Source organism: Perissodus microlepis, chromosome 17 (genome assembly GCF_051167445.1).
Source record: "Perissodus microlepis isolate ML-2025 ecotype Zambia chromosome 17, ASM5116744v1, whole genome shotgun sequence".
In the NCBI taxonomy this organism is placed as follows: Eukaryota; Metazoa; Chordata; class Actinopteri; order Cichliformes; family Cichlidae; genus Perissodus; species Perissodus microlepis.
The window spans coordinates 9,774,938-9,801,038 of record NC_140477.1 but is presented as its reverse complement, the minus strand read 5'-3'; the positions used below and the strand labels follow the sequence as shown (position 1 = coordinate 9,801,038).

Sequence of the window (26,101 nt, the reverse complement as noted above, 5' to 3'; positions counted from 1 at the left end):
GAAATAAAGTTGGTGGTGAAAAGAGAATGACAAAGGTAAGATAAGAATGGGAAGTAGAGAGGTGAGGAGACAGGAAGGAAATAAGGCTTCAAAATAAGTTGACAAGAAGAATAAGAAAAAAAAGGCGAGGATGAAAGCTGACCAGCAGACAGGCAGAGATCTAAAAACAGGCCAGAAAGACAGACAGACAGACAGACAACACAGCAGACGGGAGAGACAGACAAGAAGCTGTTGCAGCCAAAGGCATGTGGGGGAGGGCAGTAGCACTCCGCTGCTAATATCCCTGCTGCTTTGTTGTGAAAAACCCCAGTTCGCCTTTTAATGGCGAACTATTCCTTTAATGATAGCAGTAAAACACTCTCGCACACATACATAACACCGTTCCTCTCCACCTGACAGGAAATGTGGTTCAGAGCGCAACGTGACAAGTCACAGTTCAACTTTTACAACTTGCAGGCCAAACACACACACACACACACACACACACACACACACACACACACACACACACACACACACACACACACACAAAACAGATTTCAAAAGCAAAAACAGCACTATGAATAGTATAAAAAGGTTTTCTCAGTGACCTATATGCAGCAGAAATGTTGGTTTTGTCTGATTTAAGTGCCTGTAAGTTTTTGAAGTAACTTTGTTTGGGAGCTGTCAGTCATGCAGGCAGGCAGGCAGTATCTGTGAGGGGGAAGAGACAATCTCACTGAGAGGAAGCTACAACATGTTCTTTACATGAAGTCCTTTTCATCCGAGCTTCCTACAGTGCACACGCTGCTTTGCCCGAGCGCAATGCTGAACCTTTAGGATCCACGACAAAGTGAAAACCTGAGGAGGGTGGTGGTAGTCAGGTGATCAGCCTTTTGTGATATTCATCAACAAGGATAAGTAGAGCTTAAAAGCATAGCAGTGGCTCTCAATGTTATTCTGAAGCTGTAAATTCCTCTTTGTTAGCCATGTGGATCAATCATGTCTGGACATTTGGTTTTGCTGGCTAAAGAGAGATTATATCATTAAGCAACCATAGAAGATAGGACCTTGGATTGGATGTGGAAATTACAGCTATTTTAATTTGTAAGCTAGCATGCAGTTTTAATTGACTTAAACTGAAGCAGACAAGCTTCTTCTCCCAAAAGCTAACATTCTTGTGACCCTAACTATGTCCTATAGTATAGGATCAGGCAGGAGCCAAACTGTTCACTGCTTTTTAAGATGGATTATAAATGATGCACGTGTCATGTGCAAAAAACGAACCAAAACTGCAGGAAGAGGGACGGCTTTTCCTGCTGTGCATTTGTACAGTTATTACCAAAGAGAAGTGCAACTGTCCTAAAGGAGAGTGTGCACTCAGAACATTCAGTGCAAATGAGCTCACATGTTTAGTTTTTACACAAATCACAATATCTTCATGCAAGTTACTTTACTGTTCATGAAAACACTGGTATAACCTGGTTTTTGTACTTGTAGTCTATGCACAGAGTGATATATCATGCCTACTAAGCACATAATGCTGAACACCCAGGTTTTAAACTCACTCAGCTCTCTCTCTATTTGTTCGAAATGCAAATTGAGTCATTCTGTACAATAACATTCATTTTTGTATTCTCCTAAATTATTGATGAGATTTTGTTTTCAATTGAGAAGAAAACCTTCAATATTTTAAAATAGGAAGGGCCGATGCCTCTTAGTTCTTCCGGACAACCTCCAGGGACTTACAGCAAAACAGTGAGGAGCAAGCAGATATAATGTTAAAACATGAGAGCTCTTCACTGTGTTCGTGTGTCCCCCAGTAGCACCCAGCAGCGGGGGGCTCAGGAGCAGAGTCTGACCTTTGACCTCCCTATGGAGTGTAGTGGACAAAAAGGGATTTTCCCTGTAGGGATTACTAAAGTATTGCATTATCATTTGAATGTAGCTGATTGCATCTTCGTCAGTCTACACTTCAGCCTGCCGACCTTTCTGTAGAAACCCACGATATGACCTTCTCTTCCGTATCTGCTCGGTAAAGGTCTGCATGCACAAATGTCAAATGATAAAGAAACAATTAGTTGCGTTGTACATCTCCCACTTCTATTCATTAAACAGCATCCAAGCTACATTTTACCTCAGTGTCACACCTCTTTTACTTTACTCCTATGGCTTCATGTCGCCTTGCTGCAGCATGTAGGAACTCCTAATCTAACTCAGGCATTTAGCACATAAACACACATTTTCTGGTAGATTTAAAGCAACACTAATGCAGGGTCAAATTACATCAGCAACAGTAGCTCATAGGTCCTGTCATTCTGTGGCTGACAAACAGGTTTGAGATGCTTCTGGGACAAAGCTGCTCAAAATGTCACAGACTGTGTCTCTCTTTTTTCTTTCTTTTTTCCACATCTCAGTGTGCACTGGTTGCAGCGTTATTGCACAAGACCAAAGGCCAGCTAAAGCAAACTTAAGAAACAGCAAACACTGGCATTCTGTGAGTGTGTGTGTCTTTCTTTCTGTCTTTCTCTGTCCCTGTGGTCAACAATCCCTCTGCTGGCCTTTATCCCCAAATCCCCATGGACAGAGAGTCAGGGGAGAGGGAATGCTTAAATGCTTTGAATGATGGTGTGGAATGCTAAAAAGCAGTCTGTGTGTGTGCGTGTGTGTGTGTGTGCATGGTGGGAAGGGGGGGCAAAGTAAGGGGGAGAGGGGTCTCTTGCCTGGTCTAGGATCTGGTATGCGTGACTGAACAAGAGGAGGAGAAAGAGAGGAAGAGAAGAAAAAAAAAGCACCCAAACCTGCCTTTCTAACTTCTAAAGGGAGACAATGGCTACTGACTGGCCTGGCAACCCCCTATGTGTGCGTGTGTGTGTGTGTGGTGTCACTTCACACACAGGACACGTCCTGATGGAAAGCAGAGAAGAGGGAGATCTGCTCTAACCAACTTTTAGATCTCATTACGCCGCACATGCAGCTGCACAGACGCAGCTCTGCCACATGTGAAGTAAAACACTGCGAAAAGGATCCAGACTAAATGCCCCAAACCCTTCATTTAAACCAGGAAATCCACCAAATACACCCCCACCCCCCCACCCCCCAAAAAACCCCTGAGAGTTGCATCTGGAACTCAGTTAAGCTAAACACCTTTTGGTAGCGTTGTAGAGAACAAAAAAGAAAACAAAACAGACGTTTACGATTAGAAAAAATCAGCAGGGTAGAACAGTTTCCTGCAATAAACGCCTTGGTGATAATTAATTACACAGGCCCTGGCAGCCAAATCAAGACGGCAAGCATCCATTTTGAATCTGCTCATAAATAATAAAACAACACAAGAGAAATTTTTTCAGCCCTTTTGAAAAGCAAGACAGGACTGATGAGGGACAATGCTCAGAGATGCGTGGGCGATTATTGGGAGTAATGTATGAAAATAAGAGACCTTATTGTCTTCAATGCGCCTGAATATGGAATATATCTTTGTAGGACGAGAGCAGAGCAGTTGTGATTGTCTTTATGGGAAACAAGATTAAAATACCTTGTGGGTATTTTTTTATATTCCCCCTCCAAAAAAACAAAACAAAACAAAACAGAAAACAATGGAGCGCTACACCTACACAAAAGTAATCCACACCGCTCTCGTTCGTTCATTATATAAATATCTTTAATTGTTTTAACCGTAAGAATATAAAACAATTTAATTTTGGGATTCTGCATTTTTTTTCTCTTTACAAACACATAATATACAGTACATCTTTTTATTGTCAAACACACGCACGCACACTCACTCACACACAGCTTTTTCAGCAGGACGCACATCCGTAGATTAATTTTCTAGCAGGTCATTGCATTACATTAAAACGCGCACACACTGGCATCAGTGTGCGTGCGCGCGTGTGCATGTGTGTACAGCCTAAATGCGTGTGTGTGTGTGAGAGAGAGAGAGTGAGATGGGGAATAGCGAGGTGGAGAGAGGGTGAGTGAGTGAGTGAGAGAGACGCATTCTGCTTGTAACCAGAGACGGGAAGGGAGAGAAAGAAAAATAATCGATTACTCCTTATTCTAAGCATGTCTCAAAATGGATTTGGGGTATTTTTATTCAGGGGGAGAAGGGTGAGAGATGGTAGGAAAAAGAAAAGGGTATAAAAAAAAACAAAAAAACTCCTCCTCCTCTCTCTATATACCGGTGAGAGCAACATGAATATGAATGTGTCGGTATAAACGTGGGAAAAGAAAAGCCACGAACCCTGATTTGTTTCCACAAATAAAGGCTAAGATATAGAAATCACTTCAATTTGAAGTACGACGCTCTGAGCAACATTCACTTGACATTTATCTCCACCAGCATCCCTTTCACAACAAAAATACCTACAGCCTAATAATCCTTTAAGGACATACACTGGGTTTTTAACGATGGTCCGATCATACCTTTAACATGCATCTATCGTTATAGAATCACTACAGGTACAGGCTTGCAATCGCATCTCCTTTATATTGATCAAAGCTTGAATGCAATGCATCTCTAAAAGGGTGTAAAGTTGGACTTTATCCCTTTAAAAAAAAAAGGAAGGAAAAACTGAACAATATAAAAAGCTCTTGCACTCAAGCAGGTTTTTAATGTATTTTGCATAAAGCGACGTCCTCTCACTCTCTGACTGGATCTGACAGCCCGCCTTCCCCTTTCCCCCTCTCGTGGCTCTCTCTGGGAAATTGCTCTTGTTTATGGGGGTAAATTAACAAAGGTAGTTAGATTGTGTCCTGGTCTCCTTTCTCTAGCTCTGCTCAGGGAAGAGGGAGGGAGGGTAGAGAGAGGCGATGGAGGGATGGGGGAGGGGGCAGACACAAGTCCCTTTAGGCACATTTTCTCCCAGTCTCTCTTTCCTTCTTAACAGTATACACCCTTTGAAAATAACCACATACGAGGTAGCCAAATGTTTTTTGTGTGTCTGTGTGTGTGTTGGTTTTTTTTTTTTTGTTTTTTTGTTTTTTTTTTTAGGCGTGATGGCTGTAGCGGAGATTAGTCGTAAATGCCTCAGACTCACTGCAAAAATAAAAGTCCCACATTGAAGTTTTAAAACCTCGCTTTTTGACTTTTAAGGATGGATGCAAGTTTTCGCATCCAGAATTTTCTGGAAGCAAGTGTGAGGAAGAGAAGCCGATTCGTCCATTAGGGAAAACGACACCTGATTGGAAACAAAATCTGACAAACAAGCTGAAGTTATTCTAGTCCCAAGTCCAGTTTTTGTGAGGTCTTAAAACTTGATTTGAGATCAAAACATTGCGTTTAACACGGATTTTCGTGAGCTCATGACAGAAGTTTTGAATTGCTTTCTGCCAGGCTGAATATTGGAGTCAAACACTGATTTCAGTCCTGCAAGGCCAACAGAAAGAAAAATAAAACATTTTGAGCATACATCCTGGTCACATGGGAGAAGCACACCTTACACAGAAGGGGAAAAAGGAAGGATTTCTCTCTTTTTAAATAAGAAAAGAAACTCCTCTGCCCACACATCCCTCCCTTTTCCTGCTCTGTCTCCATCCAAAAAAGAAAAATAACACACACTCCCAAAACAAAAACAAAAAACCAAGCATTTCCAATCACCTCACTTTCTCACTCTCTGTCATCTGCCAGAGTCCCAGGTTCAACACTTTAAGGCAGGGGAGCTGTGTGATCCTCTCCAGTCCCCTCTTGGTGATCTTGGTACATCCATACAGGTCGATGCCCACCAGCTGGGTGAGGTGGTCTGCTATGAGCTCCAGCCCTTTGTCCGTGATGCGCACGCACTGTCCAATGTTAAGGGTCCTCAGCTCGTGCATCTGCCTCACCATCCGGTTTATCCCGTCGTCGGAGATGTGACACGAGCACAGAGACAGGGACTTGAGCTGGTACAACCCCTGAGCGATGTACGCCAGAGTCTGGTCCCCTATCTTGTCACAGAACGAAACATCAAGCCCAGAGAGTCTTAGGGTGCCCATGGCAAGGTGCATTGTCCCCGTGTCGCTTATGTTGTCACAGGAGCGTAGGTTGAGGCTCCACAGGGAAGTCATATGTGAGAGGTGGATCATCCCTGCGTCTGAGATCCCCCCACAGAAGCTCAGGTTCAGTACCCGGAGCTTGGTCAGCCCCTTGGAAATGTGTTTGAGTGACAGGTCTGTCAGTTTCTGACAGTCTTGGAGGGTCAGGTACTCCAAGTTCAAGCAGCCCTCTGCTGCACTACGGGTCATGCCCGCCAAATGTCCAATCCCCACATCTGAGACATGTCTGCAGGACCTCAGATTGAGGCTCTTGAGTCTGTGGAGGCCCCAGGCTATCAACAGAAGCCCAGTGTTGGTGATGTTGCTGCAGCCACCAAGCTCCAGCACCTCCAGGTTCTTCAGATACTGAGCAATCCTCCCTAGACTAGAGTCTGTTATCTGCTTGCACAGACTCAGGTTCAAAACCCGAAGTGATGGGATCTCCTGCACGAACGCATGGCCCAGCCCGTTATCCGTGAGGTTGTAGCAGCCGGACAGATTGAGGGACTCGATGTTTGGCATTCCCTGGATGACATAGCTCAGGCTGCGGCGCAGAGACAGGATCTGGACCCTCCGGATGCCCCTGGCCTGGAGGCTGGGGAATAAGGAGGGATTTGCCCGGCGGAGGTGCAGCTTGGCTTCCACCCCCCTCCACACTGACTTGTGGTAGGATGCGTCTCTCCAAGCGATGCACACTTGGGCTACCCTGCCTTTGTCCCTCACGTCCAGATAACTGAAAATCATTGCCAAAATTTCTGGGAAGAGGCACGAAATGTGCGTCTCCATTGTTTTTCAAAACCCAGGCATATAAAAATTAATACTCCACACCTCCAAGGCTTAAAAGAAAAACAGAAGACTCAACTCAATCACACCCTTCTCTCGCACAAAATGCAAAAGTATCAACAGTCCCAGCTATCCACAGAAGTAAAAAAAAGAAAAAAGAAGAAGAAGAAATTGGAGTTGTGTGTTTCTCTCTTTTTCTCACACTGAACTGTGCAAAATCGATCAAACTCCCTCCAGTGCCACGTGATCCGGTCTGGTTGCGCAGTAGGATTCAAATGTATTAAAAAAGAAAAAAGGGGAAAAAAACAACAAAAAAGAGCGTTTATTCCTGCCTCAACCCCTCTCTCCGCCAAAAAGAGGAGGAGAGGGGGCGAAAGGAAGAAGGAGGAGGAGAGGAGGAAAAGCGTCAATCCTTCCCCCTCTCGCTCCCTCTCTCAGACGACGCTTCCTTGTATTATACCTACAAAAAGCCTTCCTCTCTCCGCCGTGCGAGGATCCAGACGGTCATACATTTCAGATTAAGAAAGTAAAAACAAAACCAACTCGCTTACCGACACGTATTAAGAAGCGACCCCATGGTAGAAAAGCAAAAAAGATAGAGTTGGAGCGGCTTTATAGGCAGAGTGAGAGAGAGAGAGAGAGGGGCGTCCTGGGCTCAAAGCCTTTGTCTGCTCTTTTCAAACCGACTTGGCAGGGACCCCAGCACTCTAGCTGTACCGAAGGGGTGGAGGGAAGTAATAATATCACCCTCGTCTCTTTAAAATGTATTTAACGACAACCACCGTTACTACGGGCGTTTTAATAGCAGGTCGTTACACCGAAACGTTCTTACAATGATTTAATAGCAGATGTAGCTTGAAATTAATTCGCTATTTTATCGACCCACCCCTACCCCCTCCGTGTCACACAGTTGGTTTGTCCCGCCTCAGCTGGAACGGTGCGAACAGTTTCCCTTGGAAACCAACTTCTTACAATTCAGTTCACTTTGGGCTTTAACCCTTTGAGCGGACCACACGGGAAACACAGGGAAGCCAAGTGGAGAAGCTCCTTTCAGTCCGCTTACTTGGCATGAACGTTTAGTATTTTTATTCTGAATTTTTGTTATTGTTGTTGGTGTTGTAACTAGAGCGCTTCTACAGCTGCCAGGCGCGTTCATTGTCTTTTTTTGTAAACAGCCCCTCTCCGTCCACTCTCCTCCAACACTTTACTTTATTGCAAAACCAGAAAATAAATGTACTTTTCCAGAGACGATCAATCAACATGTCATCAGTCAAATACTGGGAAGAATAACTGTGGCTCCAATAAAACAAAACTGAGTTTAAAGAATAGTTTAAATAACGCTGAAAACAATGTACAACCCGTGAGTAAAAATCCCTTTTAATTAATTTGAACATGCTTTATTGGCTTGGTATTTGGCAGAAAGTTACCAAAGCCTTAAGACCACATCAAAGGTTGTGTCAGTGTGTGTGGGTCACTCCCTTCACTACACAGGCACACACACATACACACACACATATAAGGTTGCCGTTCTACAGCCACTTTTTACAACTAATAGCTTCGCGATATACAAATGCACAAGATACATACATTAAAGTTAGAGCATAGATTACTGTGGTAATAAAATATTCTATAAAGTGTAAAGCAAATAAAATGTCAAAGGCTTTCTTTCTCTCATGTGTCTCTCATAAAGAAGCAAACTTTGAAGCTGTTGTCTCACATCTGGCATTGGTTATGTTTTGATAGTTGAATAATCAAAGACTTATTTTAGTCTCAGCTGATGGCACTGAGAATATATCAGTGTGTGTGAGTTTCAGTAATAGATTGCTATATATAGATGTTTTCTAATGTTGCTTATTCAGTGTATCAAACCATAATAATGACCAATTATAGCAATAAAGGTACATTTTAAAATTTACCTTTGTTGCCTAAGTCAAGAAACCATCACCTGCACTAGTCTAATTTAGTTAGATTTAGGATGTTTCATAAACCAAGAATGCATCTGAAACCTATGTAGACAAGTCGATAAGGATAGGGAATGATTATTAGAAAGAAAAAAAATGGATATTTCAGTATAGAAATATATTGTGTAGCCCATATGACATCTTAAAAAAAGATTTCTGTAAATGAAATAGCCAAAGAACAAATTCAAACATGATTTGGATAAGTGAACCTTCCTGAACAGTCTTAAATCTGAGAGTCAGTCCTCATGAGGGCATCTTCAAAATCTACTAACTGCAACAAAGTGCTAACAATTTGGATGAATCAAAAAGCCGTAGGGAATTGCAAGAAAGTTTCAGAGTGTTCGTCTGAAACTTTTACTCTTTCTGCATGCACACAGCACGAAAGAGAAAGGCAAGCCGTTGTGCTGCAGCCGCTCACTTGGAGCGGCGTGCATGTGAATATATTACAGTGTGATAGATTTGTGGATATTTCTTGCTTTGTACATGATTTGTCTGGCATCTGTTGGGCTGTCCGTCCATGCGCTGTCAGTATTTTCCAGAGCGTTATTGGTTATGAATTTGCTTGACTGCTCAGTTGGGGAATCTGTGTGTAGTTTGTAGTTTCTGTGGTTTCGTGCATGTTAACTTAACTGGTAATTCTAAATTAGTGTGCATGGTTCTCTGTCTCTCTGTATTAGCCCTGTGCTGGACTGTTGACCTGATCACAGTATGCCCTGCCTCTCACCCAGTGTTATAGCTTCCATCCCCCATGACCCTGGCTGGTTTAGTGGTTAAGACTAAGGGGACTAGTGGATGATTGCAGGGACTGTGTAATGATAAGATATGGCTGGCAAAACTATAACTTTTATTGCCTTAGTTTAGTAGCAGGAATGCCAGTGCCCCATATGCTCCACTGCTAAGGCAGCTGTGTCTATATGTGTATGTGGATGCATCTCAAAGCAGCAGTGTAATTTTGTTGCTGCAAAGTGACCATCGTGGGTGTAGTGCTAAATTATCAACTAATGTTTGCAAACTTTTTCATACAGAGGGATGAAACGGATGAGACATACCATGAAGATATGGGAAAGAGTTTTTGAAGCTAGGTTAAGAAGAGAGGTTATGATCAGTGAGCAGCATGGCTTCATGCCGAGAAAGAACACTATTGATGTGATGTGGTGCAGGACATGTATGAGGACGGTGAGACAGTGGTGGCATCTGTTGGGCTGTCCGTCCATGCGCTGTCAGTATTTTCCAACAACATGCCAACAACATGCTGACAGATGAGGTTAGGCAGCAGTCACTGTGAACTATGATGTTTACAGGTGACACTGTGATCTGTAGTGAGAGCAGGGAGCAGGTGCAAGAGAGCCTGGAGAGGTGGAGGCATGCTCTGGAGTGAAAGTCAGTAGAAGCAAGACAGAATACATCTGTGTGAATGAGAGGGACAGAGGTGTAACAGTGAAACTTCAAGGAGCAAAGGTAGTAAAAGTAGATAAGTTTAAATACCTGGGTTCAACCATCCGTAGCAAGAGGCAATGCTCAAGGGAGGAGAAGAAGAGAGTGGAGATGAGATTTGATTTGTAAGAGAAGGAGAGCAGCAAGAGTGAAAGGGAAGGTTTATACGATGGTAGAGAGACCTACTTTGATATGATTTGGAGATGGTAGCACTAACAAAGAGACAGGAGGTGGAGCTGAACATTGTAAAATGTTTATTGGGAGTGACCAGGATTGAAAGGATAAGAAATTAGTACATCAGAGGGGCAGCTCAGATCGAGTAGTTTGAAGACAAAGTTAGGGGGTGAGATGATTGGGAGATATCCAGATGGTGGATTTACTAGGCAAAGGATGTCGAAGATGGAGCTGCCAGGTCAGAAAAAAAGAGGAAGATGTAGTGAAGGAGGACATGCAAAGGGTTGGTGTGACTGAGATGTGACAGGAAGATGTTAGGGATAGGGTAAAATGAAGGCAGATAGTCAGTTGTAACAACCTCTAAAGTGATAAGCTGGAAGAAGAAAAAGCAAGGAAATTTTGTTAGCAAGCCGTCTTCATAAACTGCACGGCACAGATACAGATATCTTTTCTTAGTGCAACACTAATAAAATACTTGAAGTTTGTGCTCAGAAGTTTGGAGCACAAACTTCTCAGATAGACTATACCTCACAGCAAGTCATATTATTTGACATTATTCAATTAAATTAGAGAGCAGACTGATGCTAACTACAGCTAAGCCTTTTACTTTAAGTCTTAACCAAATCGAAAAGGGTTAGTTATAAACAAGATCCCTTGTCTCAGTTATTATTATTGATTTCTAAATTATCTAATGAAACTAAAACTTTTTTGTAGGCAGTCTTATGAGAAACTCTAGTTTTTTTGCATGGCTTAATTTTTTCAGCAGCAGAGGTTGTCAGTTGCTATATGCATACACATTACAGGATATCTATGTGATTCTGTAGCCTTCGTCATGTAAACACGATTGTTTTTAAATGTTCGCATCTTCTCAAGCACACACACATGCACGCATGGGCTTCTTTGTGTGCGCGTTTGTGTGCATGCGTGCGTGTATGTGCGATAAAACGACAGGGGAGCCGTTTGCTGTAGCCCGTGGAGTGTGGCAGAGTGGCTGCGAGATAGCAAAGAGAGAGGAAGAGCTGATGAGAAACATAGAGGCAAAGCGATAGGAGAGAGGCAACAGTGATCAGGTGCAGATAAGACAGAGGGAGAGGGGCTGCAGAAAACGCCGCTTTTACGTGGAAAAAAAAGCAGCCATGCACAACTGACGGCAACTCTCCTTTCTCCCACTTCTCCCTCTTATTCTCTTGTTCTCCTTCCTCATGATGGCTGTTCAGATTCGTCTTAATGCAAAGCCCAAATGTTACTGAAAGGGCTGTTGATCTCTTTAATAATTTTGCATGACCATGTTCCCCATATCCTTTTATATGCATATGCACTGAAAGACATAGAAAATAAAATTCACTGTCTTTGTTCCATGTAAAACTCTCAAATGACTTATATTAGTCTCAGCTCAGCTGAGCTGGGACTAATATGCCCTACTCTACGTTAACAACATCAAACAAATGTTTTCCAGTACGCAGCCTAATTTGTGTTACTGTCTGTTCTGTCTCTCTGAAATTGTACTGTATGCACACATTGTTTCACTACGTTCTCTTTCTGCCTCTCTTCACAATTCTTCCAAATTATTGCCATGAATCATAGCGTTAAAACATTACCAACATGAATTAGAATGAGCACATATACAAGATGTGTTATAACAGTGTTTATAATTTAGCACGAAGAATTGCTCATACTAGCCCGACAGTTTAAACCCAATCCACAACAAGGTGCTCTCTGTGAGTTCTGCTTGTAACTGTGTGTGCCTCATAAAGTATAAACATTCATCAAAATATCTGTCTCAGGCTGGAAAACACTCGTGCCTCCAGTGTGAACACAGAAGTATTATGGGGATCCAGCCAGTACAGAGTCATGCTTGCCTGCAACAACTCAACTGCAAGTCACCTTTGGGCAATGATACTATGTGTAGGTTAAATACTGATTGCTGGCTTTAAGAGTAAAGGGAACAACCACTGGGAAATTCACTCAGCAGAGGAAGAAACACAAAATACATGAAAGAGATGTTGATGAGAAGCACAGTGGACAGTTTTAATGGTTTTTATCCCTTGGTTGCTACAAATAAGTTCTTTGTCATCTATTAATTCTGCCTTTTCCCAGAAGCAAAGCTAAAAAAATCCAAAAAAAAAATAAATAGCAGATACACAAATGTTCATCTGCAAAGTTCTGGTTAGGAACAGTGCAGAGTCATAAACTGCGTAAAAAAAAAAAAGTGTGGGACTAACAGGGGATTTAGGTTTCTGTTTTAAATATGCTCTTTTGGTACACTGTAACTGCAAAACCGTCTGAAACTCTATGCTGGAACCTGATGCGCACATCACATCAGCGCAGATCACAGCTATCGTGATTGGCCTGATTCTTCCTATGCATTGACGGCTACTTTTTCACAGTGAAAGAAAAAGGATTATCACCTCAAAACAAGGAATAATAATTATAGAGTCACAGGACTCACAGATGTGAGAGATTGACAAAATTAGCTAAACAAAAAACCAAGAAAAACACGTGATCACAACGAAGAGTGGGGAGGCAGGAGAGAAAAACAACAAAGTCCCAGGATTTTATTTCTTTTCTATTGTGGTTAGCACCGCACAAGGTAATTAACACCATGCGCAAGCATGAATAATGGCTACGGCCCCTCAGATAGGTTACATCATAACCGGTGTGGGTAAAAGTCTAAATCAGCAGTATGAGGTGAAGCCAATGTCAAAAAGGCTTTAATATGTAGTCCTTCTAATGGGCTGCAGGGGGAGACTCCTCTGTAAAAAAAAAAAAATAATGATAATAATTTTTTTTAAAAAAAGAAAGAAAGAAAAATAAAAGCAAAAATTAAAAGGACTTCTGTAATTTTGTCTTACTACACCATGACTGCGACACCATGGCTTATATTGAAGACCGCTTCTAGACTTTAAAATATACAGTGTGAATATTATTACTACTATTTGCAAGTAGCCAAGTATAGATAACATAGTAGTATTTGGTTCAAACATCGATTTGAGCTTTTTAAAACACATCAAAGAAACATAAAGGCTGTATTTATAAATGCAAAGCACCTAGTATGTCCCACTCTGCTTTTAGCTTATATTCTGTAACTTCATCAAGGGCAAAAACAAAGCAGTTAACTGCACTGTCCCCTGTGGCTGCCAACACCTACGTCCTTGGTATCCGGGCACAGAGTGTGTCATGCATTTTCAAAATAGCAAACCTGACATGAATACCAAGCCATATAATGATACAGCAAACACCTTGAGATCTAAACATGGTGGGAGATTAACACCAGCTCTCAGTTAAATGTGGCTAAACTGTGGCCAGCTCTGGTCTGCTGGACAAACCTCCCGGAAATCAACAGGGGTGAAAGAAGAAAGCCATAATCTGTTTAGTTAAACTAAACCGTACATGGATTTTGAACTTGTTTCTGTGTATTCATACCAAAAATTGACCTTAAGACTGTAGCCAGACTGGCTTGTTCAAAAAACTTTATACACATCACCAAAAGTGTCTTTGGTTTGTCGCTCTCGTCATCTGTAGCATGATGAAAGAAAGAGCGACGAGGTAAAAGATGCGTAAATAAATAGTCTAGAAATGACATAAAAACTGAGAGGCAGGTCTATATGCCACAGGCTTTCTCCTCAGCAGCAGTAGCTGAGTCTGTCTCTGCATGACCTGCCTGTGTGTCTGTGTGTGTGTCTGTGTGTGCGTGTGGTGTGCACACTGCATTTTTTTTTCTCCTGTTTTCCTGTCTCCCTCTGTCTGCCTCACATCACAGCTCTGTATGTGTGTGTGTGTGTGTGTGTGCGTCGTCTTGCTGCTGTGGTGTGTCATACCCCTCTTAGAAAACCCGCTGGGCCCAAGCTAGCACTCACACTGAGTGAGAGAGCAGCGGAAGAGGGATAGATGGATAAGAGAAGGAAGACAAAAAGTGAGATGTGGGGGGGAGGAATGACTACGGAAAAGGGAAGTAGAAGAAAAGAGTGTCAGTATGTTAAAATAGAGGTTGAAAAATTCAGTGTGTGTGTGTGAGAGAGAAAGAGCGAGAGAGAAAGAGAGAGTGTGCTTCCAAAGTGTTCTAGAACACAAGACTCTACTCGTCATGTGACCAGACGTGTGTGTGTGTGTGTCTGTCTTTTTGTGCATGTGTTTGTGTGTAACTTTATGTGTCTGTATTTGATGATTCAGGGGAGGACTCTAACTGGATAATTGCTCTCCTCCACAATGTGATTCTGCACCCACAGCAATTGCTGGTTGCCAAGGTTACATGGGCGTGTGTCAACACATATCCCTGAATGGCAACACCTTCCTGAAAGGATATTACCATGACTCGGTAGATTATATTTCTTTTTAGCACACAAACAAAACATAAAGAATGCGTGCGCGGACACACATACACACACACACACACACACATGCATGCATGCACACCAGCATATGAAAGAAAACAGTAACAACACCTCAATGGCCCTAAGATGCATGTGGGTGTGTACACATATGCACGCTGTACACTGTACACCTTAAATCTTTTATGTTCCTTCAGGTCTTGCCTCGCTTCAACTGTACAGTACTTAAACATGGTTGTGTGTGTGTGTGTGTGTGTGTGTGTTTTACACCTGCCTTCAAAGCTTCTCTGCTCTTCTCTTCCCTCTTTCCCTCCCAGCTCCCTTCTTGCATCTCTCTTTCTCTCTCCCTCTCTAATAATCTCCCTCTCACATGGGGGCTGGTGTGTCTTCTTTAAGCTCACGTTCTCTACAAGAGGCCAGGGAGTTTCAGAGCAGGGACCCCCACTAGAGGGTGGGGCACTGGCCAACCCCCAAAATTTGCTGGTCCCCAAGTGGGCCCCCTGGCAAGACTGTCCTATGTTGGTAATAATTAAAAAAAAAAACATGATCACAAGAGAGAGGAAGACACCCTACAATGAGTTGAAACATTAACTTGTTATTTGTTTCTGCAATATACAGTTTTTGCCCTTCGTATTACGTCACTTTGTATGTCCCTCCCGATTTCCTGTCGTCAACCCCTCCCCTCTACTGCGCCCCTGCACTGTTATGTTTTTGGTGTGCCACCTAAATATTTTTAGTGGCCCCCATATGGCCACCCCTATGAAAAAATTCTGGAGGCAAACCTGTTTCAGGGTTCTGCACAGTATCTTAGCTGTCCCTAGGACTGCACTCTAATGGACAGAGACCTCTGATGTTGTGGATGGAATGCTGCTGGAGCCACTCTTCCATTGTGGTGATCACTTTAGGCTTCCTTCAGCCCCGGGTACTTCTTAATCTTCTTGTGCTCATTCTTTCTGATGTTATACTGTCAGATGGGATTTCCACATCTATCACAACTGCTCTCTTTTGCTTCTGATCAGCCACCGCTATATCTGGTTGGTTAACCAGCAGCTGCTTGTCTTGAACTTGAAGTCCCACAGGATCTTAGCCCCGTTATTCTCAGCTGCTTTTAGTGCCGTGCTCCAGCGGGGCTTGGAGACGTATAATCCGCATGAGGCACAGATGTTTTTGTACATTATCCCGGTCACTTGGTTGAGCTTTTTAGTCTACGCTGGCCCCAGCTTGCATCTTACATCCTGCTGTGTACCGGAGTGTCTCAGGGGCATCTTCATGCAGCCTGAACCTTGGGTCCTGTCAACTGTGATAGACATCTGCCTTCATGGATATGGTACTTGGGACCTGTTCATGCCCTGCCATGGTCAGAGTCTCTGTGTGCTCCTTGTCCTTTTTAAGCCTCTGGTAATACCTCTTGATATCAGACACTTCCTTCCACCTCTGGTCTTTCAAAGTATTTGCTTTTCCTCATCTTTAGCACCATATGTCTTCTGCCTGAAGCGCTTTCAGGCCAGGTTATCCTAAGGGCCATCTTCCTGATGTAGTTAGGGTTAGATGTTCCTTATTTCATCCCAGGTTTTGGTTTTAACACTCCTTATTCTGCTTCATCGCATTGCTCATAGAGCCTTGAGGTGTTGGACTTAGGGTTAAACCCTCTGTGTGTTGTGAGAAGTTTTCCTGTCTTGACATCATTATGATGTATTTCTTTCTGTGTCCAGCTTACTATTCTAGCTGATTATCTAATGATTTTCAAGGCTTAGGTCTACTTCCTACCACTGAGCAGGGATTCTTAACACCTGTCTACCATCTCTGGAGGTATTTAACTGTTGCAGACCTTCTTGGTCTGTACTATACTCAGGTACATGTAGGTGTCCTGTAAGTGTCCTGATGACATTTGCTACACTCATCCAGCTTTGGCACTGACAGTGAGTTGATGTCATCCATGCGTAGGAGGTGGCTGATGGTCACTCCATTTTTGAGTGTGCATCCATATTCACTCTTTGAGCTGGCTGAGGGGAGTTTGGGACACAGCAAAACAGCAGCATCACCTTTGTACGTGCGACACTTGGTGGTGAGCTGTGCAATGGCCTTTGATTTAACTTCCAGTGTTGTTTTCCTCAGTTGCTTGAGTTCTTGAAGGTTATCAGTGAGGGTTAAAGTGTCAAGAACTCTAGGATCCGCGAGGGCATTGAGGCTTTGTTGCAGTTAATCCAGGGGGGGCTCAGATTAGTCTGGCTAGAGTCTTGGATGACTGCTCTGTCGTATAGTGCTGGTGGATTTGTCCTCTGCTTTTCCTTCTGATGCCCTTCTGAGCATTATTCCTGTGCTGTTATGATGCCTGAGAGGCAGGTTATCAACTAGGGGTTTGAAGGAGTTGTACCCCTGTGGGGACCTGCCTGCTCCTAGGTAATCATATAATCAGATCAGATCTTTGTGCTGTCCAGCTGTCCAGCTGTTCACGCCTTGCTGTCTGACTTAGTGATGTTACTTTTTTCTGCTTTGGATCTGAGGGATTGCTGCTGCTTTCTGGTCCAGCAGCCATTTGGCATTTGTGTTTTAGGGATGCCTCCTTCCCACAGATGTTCTTTCATTATTGCACAGTCTCCTTCTCCTTCTGTTATGGCACAATATACATGGCCATTAAGAGCAAAAAGACAAAAAGGGTGATGCACAAAAGGGTGGAGACACCAGGAGGTCAATGCCAGGAGTTGCAAGCCTATTTTCTGTGTATCTGTGTCGCTCTTTTTTACATCCATCTCTATCTATCTTTACCTCCATTTCTTTTTATTTGTTCATTTTTGTGCACTTTCTCCTACCTCTCTCTCCCTCTCTGGCAGCTCTTCTGTGCTTCCATCTCACCACAATGCCTCAAAGATTGCATGTGTGCATGCATGTCTATGAGTGTGTGTCTATGTTATGCACTGCCGCTTTGCTCCAATTTTTTGCACCACACAGGCTGCCTAGGTGTGTGTGTGTGTGTGTCCCTTCAACAATGCTTTTCTTTTCTGCCAGCTCTGCAGTCTGACATAGGAGATTTTTCAGTCCGTGTGCTCTCTCTCCCTCAGTAGTCAGCATTTTGGCATTTTCTCAATGCACTCTGTCATCTTTTGGCATGAATAGCCTGCATATTGTTGTGTGTGTTTATGTGTGTGCTTGTGTCTGTGGATGTGTGTGTGCATGCATTAGCCTGACAGGATCTCTCCATGTCTCTGTGTTTGTACCGGGACCCATGAAAGTGTAAAACAGTTCATTTTCAATCCTAGAAATTACTCTCGGTGGTGTGGATATACAGTGCGTATACCAATGCCAGAGCAATGAGCAAATACGAGACTGAGCACAATCACCTGAGTCCTCCCGCAAGACAAGAGCTATTCAAACGATTTAACCAGAATTTGTTCAAATGTTTTTACCTGTTAAGACTTGTGTTAAATTGGTGTGAAACTCACTCTGGAAAACACGGGACTTCTTTAAGAAATGCAAAAGTCACACAAGCAAGCTGTAGGCTTAAAAAAACACTAACTGGACTTAGTCAAAATCTAAAACCAAACATAAGACCAAAATAAATCTTAAAATACTTGAGCTTTCATACCGAGACGTGTCTTTGAAATATCAACGCTTGAATGAGAAAAATAAAAAATATTCAGGACACAGATGACTCGCCAACAGTTGATAAATGCGCTGCCAAACAGATTTTTACTCACCAGCTGGCTCCCACATCAAAGATATTTTAAATAACGAAAAAGATTTAATTCCAAATTTAGGTTGCGTTCATTTTATTAATCTCACATTATTTTGGTCGCTTGCCACTCGTACACAGAACAGCTTAGATTTGAATCCTCTGAACAATCCTTTTCAAATAAAATTTAGCAAAGTACGTCTTCCCAAGTAAAAATAAGATAATAATTAAATTTTCTATAAACTGCAGGGACTCCTCTCTCATTTGCCTACAGTGACATGTCCCGGTGTCGTCGTTATAAACATTAAATGACAGATAGCTGCTTCCACAGCAACAAGTATGCATGTTTATATGGGTTTATGGCAAAAATTACGTGCAGATGATGAGAACGAGAGTTGAAGAAAACCTTGGACTTTGTGATGATAATGGTAATCGACCTCTGCACAATTCATCTTTGAGAGAATATGAACATCACAATGCTGATGTTCTATTGTAGAAGGCCAAGGTAAGGTAAAGACAAGGGAGAAAAATAGATGAATGGATGGTTGCACCTAAGCTTTTGTATGTCTTACGTCTCTCAGTGCTACTTGAAATACTTCTGCAACTTACTTGTAACTAAGTGAGTTTACTGGAAATGATTAGAAAATGCACACAGCTGTCTACATAAGTTCACACAGTGTACATCAAAGTAGAAACCAAGGCATGAAATAATTACATGGAGGCCCACAAAACTGGATGCTGTCAACGAACGATAAACTGAAGGTGTCCAGCTCCATCTCAAGGTCTTATTAATGAATGCAATGAATGATCCTGGGCCAACAGGTAACCAGGATCCCAATGGGTACTAGCAATGAGAGCCAAGGGCAACCATCAGTGCTACACTTCAACGACTGGGCCTTCATCAAAGTGGCCAACTGGAGGCCATCCCTCAATAAAAAGTCACATGACAGCCAGCTGTTAGCTTCCCAGAGGTTTTTGATTATGCCTTAATCAAACAAAGATTGAACATATTAGCCAAAAATCAAAACAGATTATGTGGGAACAGCCAGCACTGAGCATCCCCATTAATATCGCCGTTAAAGTTAACCATGGTGGTGATAGGATCATTCAGGAGGACCATACTGCCACAAAAACACTACAACACACAAAAATCTAATGATACTGGACCTGATTTAGAGTCTGGTCCTGAAGCTAAAGCATGATCTGTGACGCTTGTCGAATCACTCCTGGGTTGACTTGAGGCTCTCATAACTGCAAAAGATACCTTGAGTAATATATAAAAGGATTATTCAGACTGTTATTATCAAAATCAAAATTGTTTTATGCAGATTAGTGACACAAAAAAATTGAAAATAAAACATGAATTGAATCTATTTTAAGATGATTCTGAAGCATAAAAAAATGTTGAAAGAGTTGAAATTGGAAGGCTGTCAACTTTGTGAGAGTATACTTGGTTTATTTTAAGGCAAGGGTAAAACTTCTGCTAAGTATATAGAAATTATGGTTTGGGTCAAAGTACAGCCCTGAGAAATGAATGTAAGTCAACTGAATGTCCTCCCAAGTGATGGCAACAGGACTGCGTGTGTTCTGACCTGACACAGAAGAAGGCTTCCCAGGGATTTACAGGCCATATGAATCAATTCAGAGACGAGCATTAAATCAGGCCAGACCAGCCGAGACTTCCGCTGTTTCATCCCCTGATGAGCATGTGAAAGTTGTTCTGACCCACACCGTGTCTGTGTGTCTTACTATAACTTTCTATGGGCCAATTTCTTATTGGTGTTACTCTGATATGTGTGAGTGCGTATAGAGCTCTTCCATGTCACAAAGACATTCAGTTCTCCGTCCCAGAGGGTGGAGAAGTTGCTTTTGACATTCATTTGAAGCATGTGTATGAGGGTGAGTGAGGCAGAGAGCAAAAATGTGTTTGTTTTTCTCTACATGACCATGCTCATGAATTTCTGTATGTGTGCACATCTGCTGTGTGTGCGTATTTGTTTGTGTGTTAATTTCTCCAGGGAGGGGATTAAGAGACCAGTGTAGTTTTGAACTCCAGGGCACAGGGAATCTGGGGATCTGGCCCAGCCTCAGTGGCTTCTCCCTGGGCTTTCTGATCAGGGATTCAGCCTCTCCCAGGTTTCCTGTCCAGTGCCAACAAGAATTTTCTCAGTTGCGCCACTTGCACTCACACTCACACTCCAAGAAAACACAATGCCATTTTACTCTTAACAGAGTTGATTTAAATCCGAGCAACAAATTAACCTTTTTTCTTTGTGACATAGATTCGATCGTGGGACGATCGTGGCTCAAGAGTTGGCAGTTCGTCTTGTAATCGGAAGGTTGCCGGTTTGAGCCCTGGCTCCGACAGTCTTAGTCGTTGTGTTCTTGGGCAAGACATTTCACCCGTTGCCTACTGGTGGTGGTCAGAGGGTGCCAGTGTCTGGCAGCCTCGCCTCTGTCAGTGTGCCCCAGGGCAGTTGTGGCTACAATGTAGCTTGCCATCACCAGTGTGTGAATGGGTGGATGACTGAATATAGTGTAAAGCGCTTTGGGGTCCATAGGGACTAAAGCGCTATACAGATACAGGCCATTTACCATAAATTTGACAAGGTATGTAAACATTCCTCAGAGAGTTTTTGAGTTCAGATTGACGTGACAGCATCACACAGTTTCTGCTGATTTGTTAATTGCACATTGGATTGAGATTTCCTCCATACCATTACACTACCAGCAACACCATAAACTGCTGATACAAGGCAGGATGGAGCCATGCTTTCATGTTGTTTACACCAAGTTATGACCCCATCATTATTCAGATGGTGGGGTCATAAGGTGTTTTGTGTTCAAAGATGCTTCTGCATACCTTGGTCCTGATGAGTGGTTGAAGTGGTTCAAAGCTCTGGTCTGGCCATTATCCTCTGACATCAACAACGTACTTTTGCTCAGAGAACTGCTGCACACTGGATATTTTCTCTTCTTCCGACCATTCTCTGTAAACCGAAGACATGTTTGTGTGGGGAAAACCCCAAAAGATCAGCAAATCTGAAAAAGTCAGACCAGCCTGTTTGGCACCAGCAGCCATGTCACGTTCAAAGTCACATAAATCACCTTTCTTCCCCTTTTTCATGCTCGGTTTGAACTTCCCAAAGTTGTCTTGACCATGTCTACATGCCTAAAAGCATTGAGTTGCTGCCATGTGTTTGGCTGATTAAATATTTGCGTTAACAAGCAGCTGCTTTAGAAGATGAATTTAATCATCCTGATGTCACCCCTTGTTTGCGGAGTACAGCTTTGAAGGACTGAGTTTGACTAAAGTGTCTGTTTGTGTCGTTTGAATCAGATCGAAGTGTTTATCACGTATTGCTTGCTAATACGATAAGCAAGGTGAATCCATAAGCTGTATGCATCACACAGACACAAAATAGAGCAGAAAATAACAGCAAATCATAGCATTTGTGTCATACTCTCATTAAAAATGGTTGTTTGTGGTCACCATTGGCACAAACATGAATGAAGTCCAGTTCACTTAGGTGGTACCTAACAGACAGCTAATCAACCTGGAACAGGATTATTGGTATGTTTCCTATGCATATGTGCTTCAGTGCAAAGAAAAGCACATAGTTGGACGGAGATGACACTGCAGTTAGGTTAAATGCTGACTGGCTACAAAATGGGCTTGAACAGGAAAAGGAGCGACAGCAGAGTCCACCACATAAAGAGAAGTGCGAAAAAGCAGTAGAGATTTCTTTTTTTAAAACTGCATGAAAAACACGATAGCAGCTGCAGTTGCCACTTCCTATTTATTTTAATTCTGGGTAGCTGTTGATGACAGCTAGCAAGTACAATGTGTAGACCAACCATCAAAGTCCCTTTAGTCCGCACCCATTTGTCACTCCAAGCTGCCACGCGTTATGCCTTAATACAATTTAATTGGGTGAATGGCATAAAAATTGACCCCCGTAAAGAGGCACATCAGCTGTAAAGACTTTCATAGACAGCTGGTTATGTAGATTGTAAATCTGGGCATTTGAAATGGGGCAATACAAGTATTGACCCACATTTGGAGCCATTCACAAGTAGCCATTTTAGGCAACTGTGGTTTTTGGTACTTCCTCTGTCGGCTTTAATTCTCAGACCCAGTCATTGTGCACTTGTTTGCAATATTTTAAATGGCTTTGTTTTTGGCAAAGTAATACAAAACCATATACTTTAACCTGATATGCCTTTAGCTGAACCAACTCTACTGTCCAAGTATGTTGACATACAAGAAATAGTTGTCCTATATATACATTTATAGAAATAGATATGCAATCAAGGCTAACAAAAATTGCATATGTGGTAACATCGAGCACCAGATATACAGTACCGAGACACACTTCATGGACATGTTAAATGAAGAACAGTGAAGAGTAAAAAGAAAGTGTTGGTGTTCGTGACATTAAAGAAAAGGGAACGTGAGAGCGACTTCTTATGGACGTCTTTCTGCACATCTGATTGGAGAGAGGGACAGATAAGAACAAAGACGGCAATCTGACTTTCAGACTGAGAGAGAGAAACAGAAACGCGTGAGAGATATTGAGAGATGAAGGAGGCACGGGCTTCGTAGTGGAGTAACAGAACAAAGCAGAAAGATGCAGAGAAACAGATGGTGATGCAGGGCAGAGAGATGTGTGAGAACGAGGGAAAAGGAGACAGAAAGACTGCGATGGAGAAGTGTAGAGAAGATATATTTAGAGAAAGAGGGAGAGAGAGTTTTAGCCTCCCAGCTAGAGGCATGACTCATCTTCTGCCAGCTGACAGAAGGATGGATGGAGACAAGGAAAGGGGCTGGGGGTGGGGGTGGTGGCGGGGTGGACAGAGCTGGGAAGAGGAGGGATGGAGCAGATGAAGGAAGAGAGGGGAGCGCAAGTGTGACGGAGGAGGGGGACAGCACAGAGAGAGAGAGGGGTGATGAAGGGTGGAAAACAGAATAGAAGAGAATGAGTTTTCACAGGCCATTTTACATGCAACCACACATGTACACCGAAAAAACAAAGAGACAGATATAAAGCCCAGGGCCCATCTCAGCTGCTTCCAAGTCCCGCTGAACTTCCCCCAGGGGTGTATGTGTGTGTGAGAGTGAGAGAGGATGATATAAGCAGCAGATTTCCCCGCAGCAGTCTGTTGCCGCACACGTGTGTGATTGTGTACGTGCACATGTGTGTGTTTTGGAAAGGGAACAGAGACACGAAGAGCACTCGGGATGACAGAAAGAAGGCGAGAGCGGCGCTGGTATAGTAAGCGAAGCAGGTAGTTTCGTCATCACGTGCGGCTGTGGCTGAATTTCAGTTCTTTCTCTTGCTGCTTTCTTTGTTGAGCGTCTGCACAAAAGTTGGTAAATATTATATATCTGTTCCAGGTTGTTCTTCTTGTTGTTTTCCAAAGAAAACAGCAGGGGCTTAAAGCTGTGCGTGGAATAGGAGAGGCTTCATTTGAAAATACAGTTTCTGTCATGGCACAGTAGACAGAGTAGGTGTGCTAGGTGATAAATCACTGCGAACCCTTCATTAAACACATTCAGTAAAATCTAATCTGGCTGTGTGTTTATTGTGGAAATGGATTAATTATATAGTGCGTAGAATATTAGTTGTTAGTTGGCTGCATTGTTCATAAAAAAGACTATTCCTCAACTGCTCAACTGGTGTTTGAACTCGCTGTATATACAGACGTCTGCATTGCAAAAGCCTCATTGAGAAAACCCTTGAATCCCTGCGGCCATCTACAGGCTCAATGTTCTGCAGCTCTGCAGGACTTCTGACCTTCAGATAGAAGTAGCAGAAAAATCACAGTCTTGTTTGCCTATTGAATGCAATAAACTTGTTTATGCTCATACTATATCTTTATTGTGAACAAATTACATAAACACCTCTTGCATTTAGAGGGCAGCACCCAATGAAAATTTCAGGCATTTGTGCTTTAAGTGTTCATAAAACATGTAAATCTTTAATCGTACTTGACGTTTTTCCAGTAGCTGTAGTTACTATGATTTTGACCCATGGATGGTAAAATTCTCATGTCATATCTGCAGATTTTTCTCTTCTGGCTTCATGTCTTAAGTCATTAGAAGACATTAGAAAATCACTTGTGTAAGAGTCAAGGCTGTTTCGCTCATATTAAGTCGGCCTTGAAAAATTAAAATGCAGTTAAATGTTGCGCCAAATCACAAAAGCAGTTGCCTCAAGACTCTTTATATTGTAAGACAAAGACCCTACAATAATACAAAGTTAAATGTGAACGCATTAGTGGTAATCATAAACAAAACAATAACGGTCACTGTTGGGTCCAGTTTTTTGATACGTTGTAATTATAATTTATGAAATTGTATATCGGAAATTCCCGCATACTCATCATAGGTATGAATGTGATTTTTCTGTGGTGGAATAATTGTACAGCGTACATCATTAATGACTTTCAAAAACAAGAATTGGATGCACAAGTTTTGGACAATTAATTTTCGATTTTCTCTAAACCACAAAGGGTCAAAATTAACATAAAATTAATAAAAATCTTTTAACAAGTGGTGCTGAAACCTCTACAATGTCTTTTAATTTGACAAGGCCAAGGCCTATTAACCTCTCATTAATGATTATGATTGACTGCAACTGGTAGTTTCTCTTTGCCAGCATAAAAATGATTTGTTTGACATCAAGTCCAAGGACCTCGGTGAAGATTGATGGAGGAGTACTGTAGATTTCATAACGCGGGACGCCATTTCTAAATAACTGCAGATTCCAAGTTCTTCAGATGTGTCACCACGTTGCAGAAGTCTGGAAGAAGACCCGAACTGTCAGCCTCATTTGAAAGAAAACTGGTTAGGATGTTCAGGAACAGTCCAGGAACCACCAAAGCTTAAGCTTGCGATGAACTGGAAAATGCTGAACCACCAGGATCATTGTCCATAGTGAAGCCAGTTTTACATTGTCATGGACTGAGAGGATCCCGACCAAGAAAGATAAAAAAAATCAACACCTTCAGGCACCACTGAAATTCGCAGCTACCCACATGGACGAGCCAAATACCCTCTGAGGAAAGGTTTTATGGTCAGACCTGACAAAGTTTGACCACAATGAAAAGAAATGTGTTTGAAGGATTCAAGGTGAGGCTTTTAAACCTAACAACACTGCACCATACGCCATGTATGGTGGTTGTAGCATCATGATCTGGGGCTGTTTTGCTGCCAGTGGTGCATTGCAAAAAGCGGATGAAAAAATAAAAGAGGACTCTCCCCAAATTCTCCAACTTCACCCCAAGTCAACAGCTAGACTGTTGAAACTTCGACACAGCTGGGTGCTCCCACAGAACAATGACCCCAAACACAAATCGAAACTGGTTTTGGAATGGATAAAGCGGGCTAATATTAAGCTGCTTTCCAAAAGCCCCCAACCTCAACACTACTGAAGAAATTGTCTGCCAAAAAGAGTGGTCAAATATCCAGCCACAAATATGCCAGATGCTTGTTGATGGCTACCAAAAGCATCTGATCATGATGCAACAACCCTTAGGTTTGTGAATTACAGAAAATCTCAAATAAATGCAAACTCGTACACCCAATTCTTCTTTTTTAAAGCCATCAAAGATGTATGCTGTACAATCACTTCACCCTGGAAAAAGATGGGTTCAAAGAAGTTAACAAAAGCCTGAAATTACCATGAAATTCATGCTTATGATGAGTGAATACAAACTTCTGACCACAGCATTAGTATTTGGTTACTTTTTAAATA

General features: G+C 42.4%; 2 protein-coding genes across 3 annotated transcripts in view; one reads left to right on the top strand and one right to left on the bottom strand.

The window, feature by feature from the left end:
• Positions 1-26,101, top strand: part of wnt5b (wingless-type MMTV integration site family, member 5b) — an 87,608-nt gene that overhangs the window by 45,859 nt on the left and 15,648 nt on the right. The gene's annotated exons all lie outside the window — the stretch shown is intronic.
• fbxl14b (F-box and leucine-rich repeat protein 14b) lies at positions 3,623-7,453 on the bottom strand. The gene has a single exon (XM_084910704.1). The coding sequence runs from the start codon at positions 6,775-6,777 to the stop codon at positions 5,575-5,577; it is 1,203 nt and encodes a 400-aa protein (XP_084766830.1). The 5' UTR covers positions 6,778-7,453; the 3' UTR covers positions 3,623-5,574.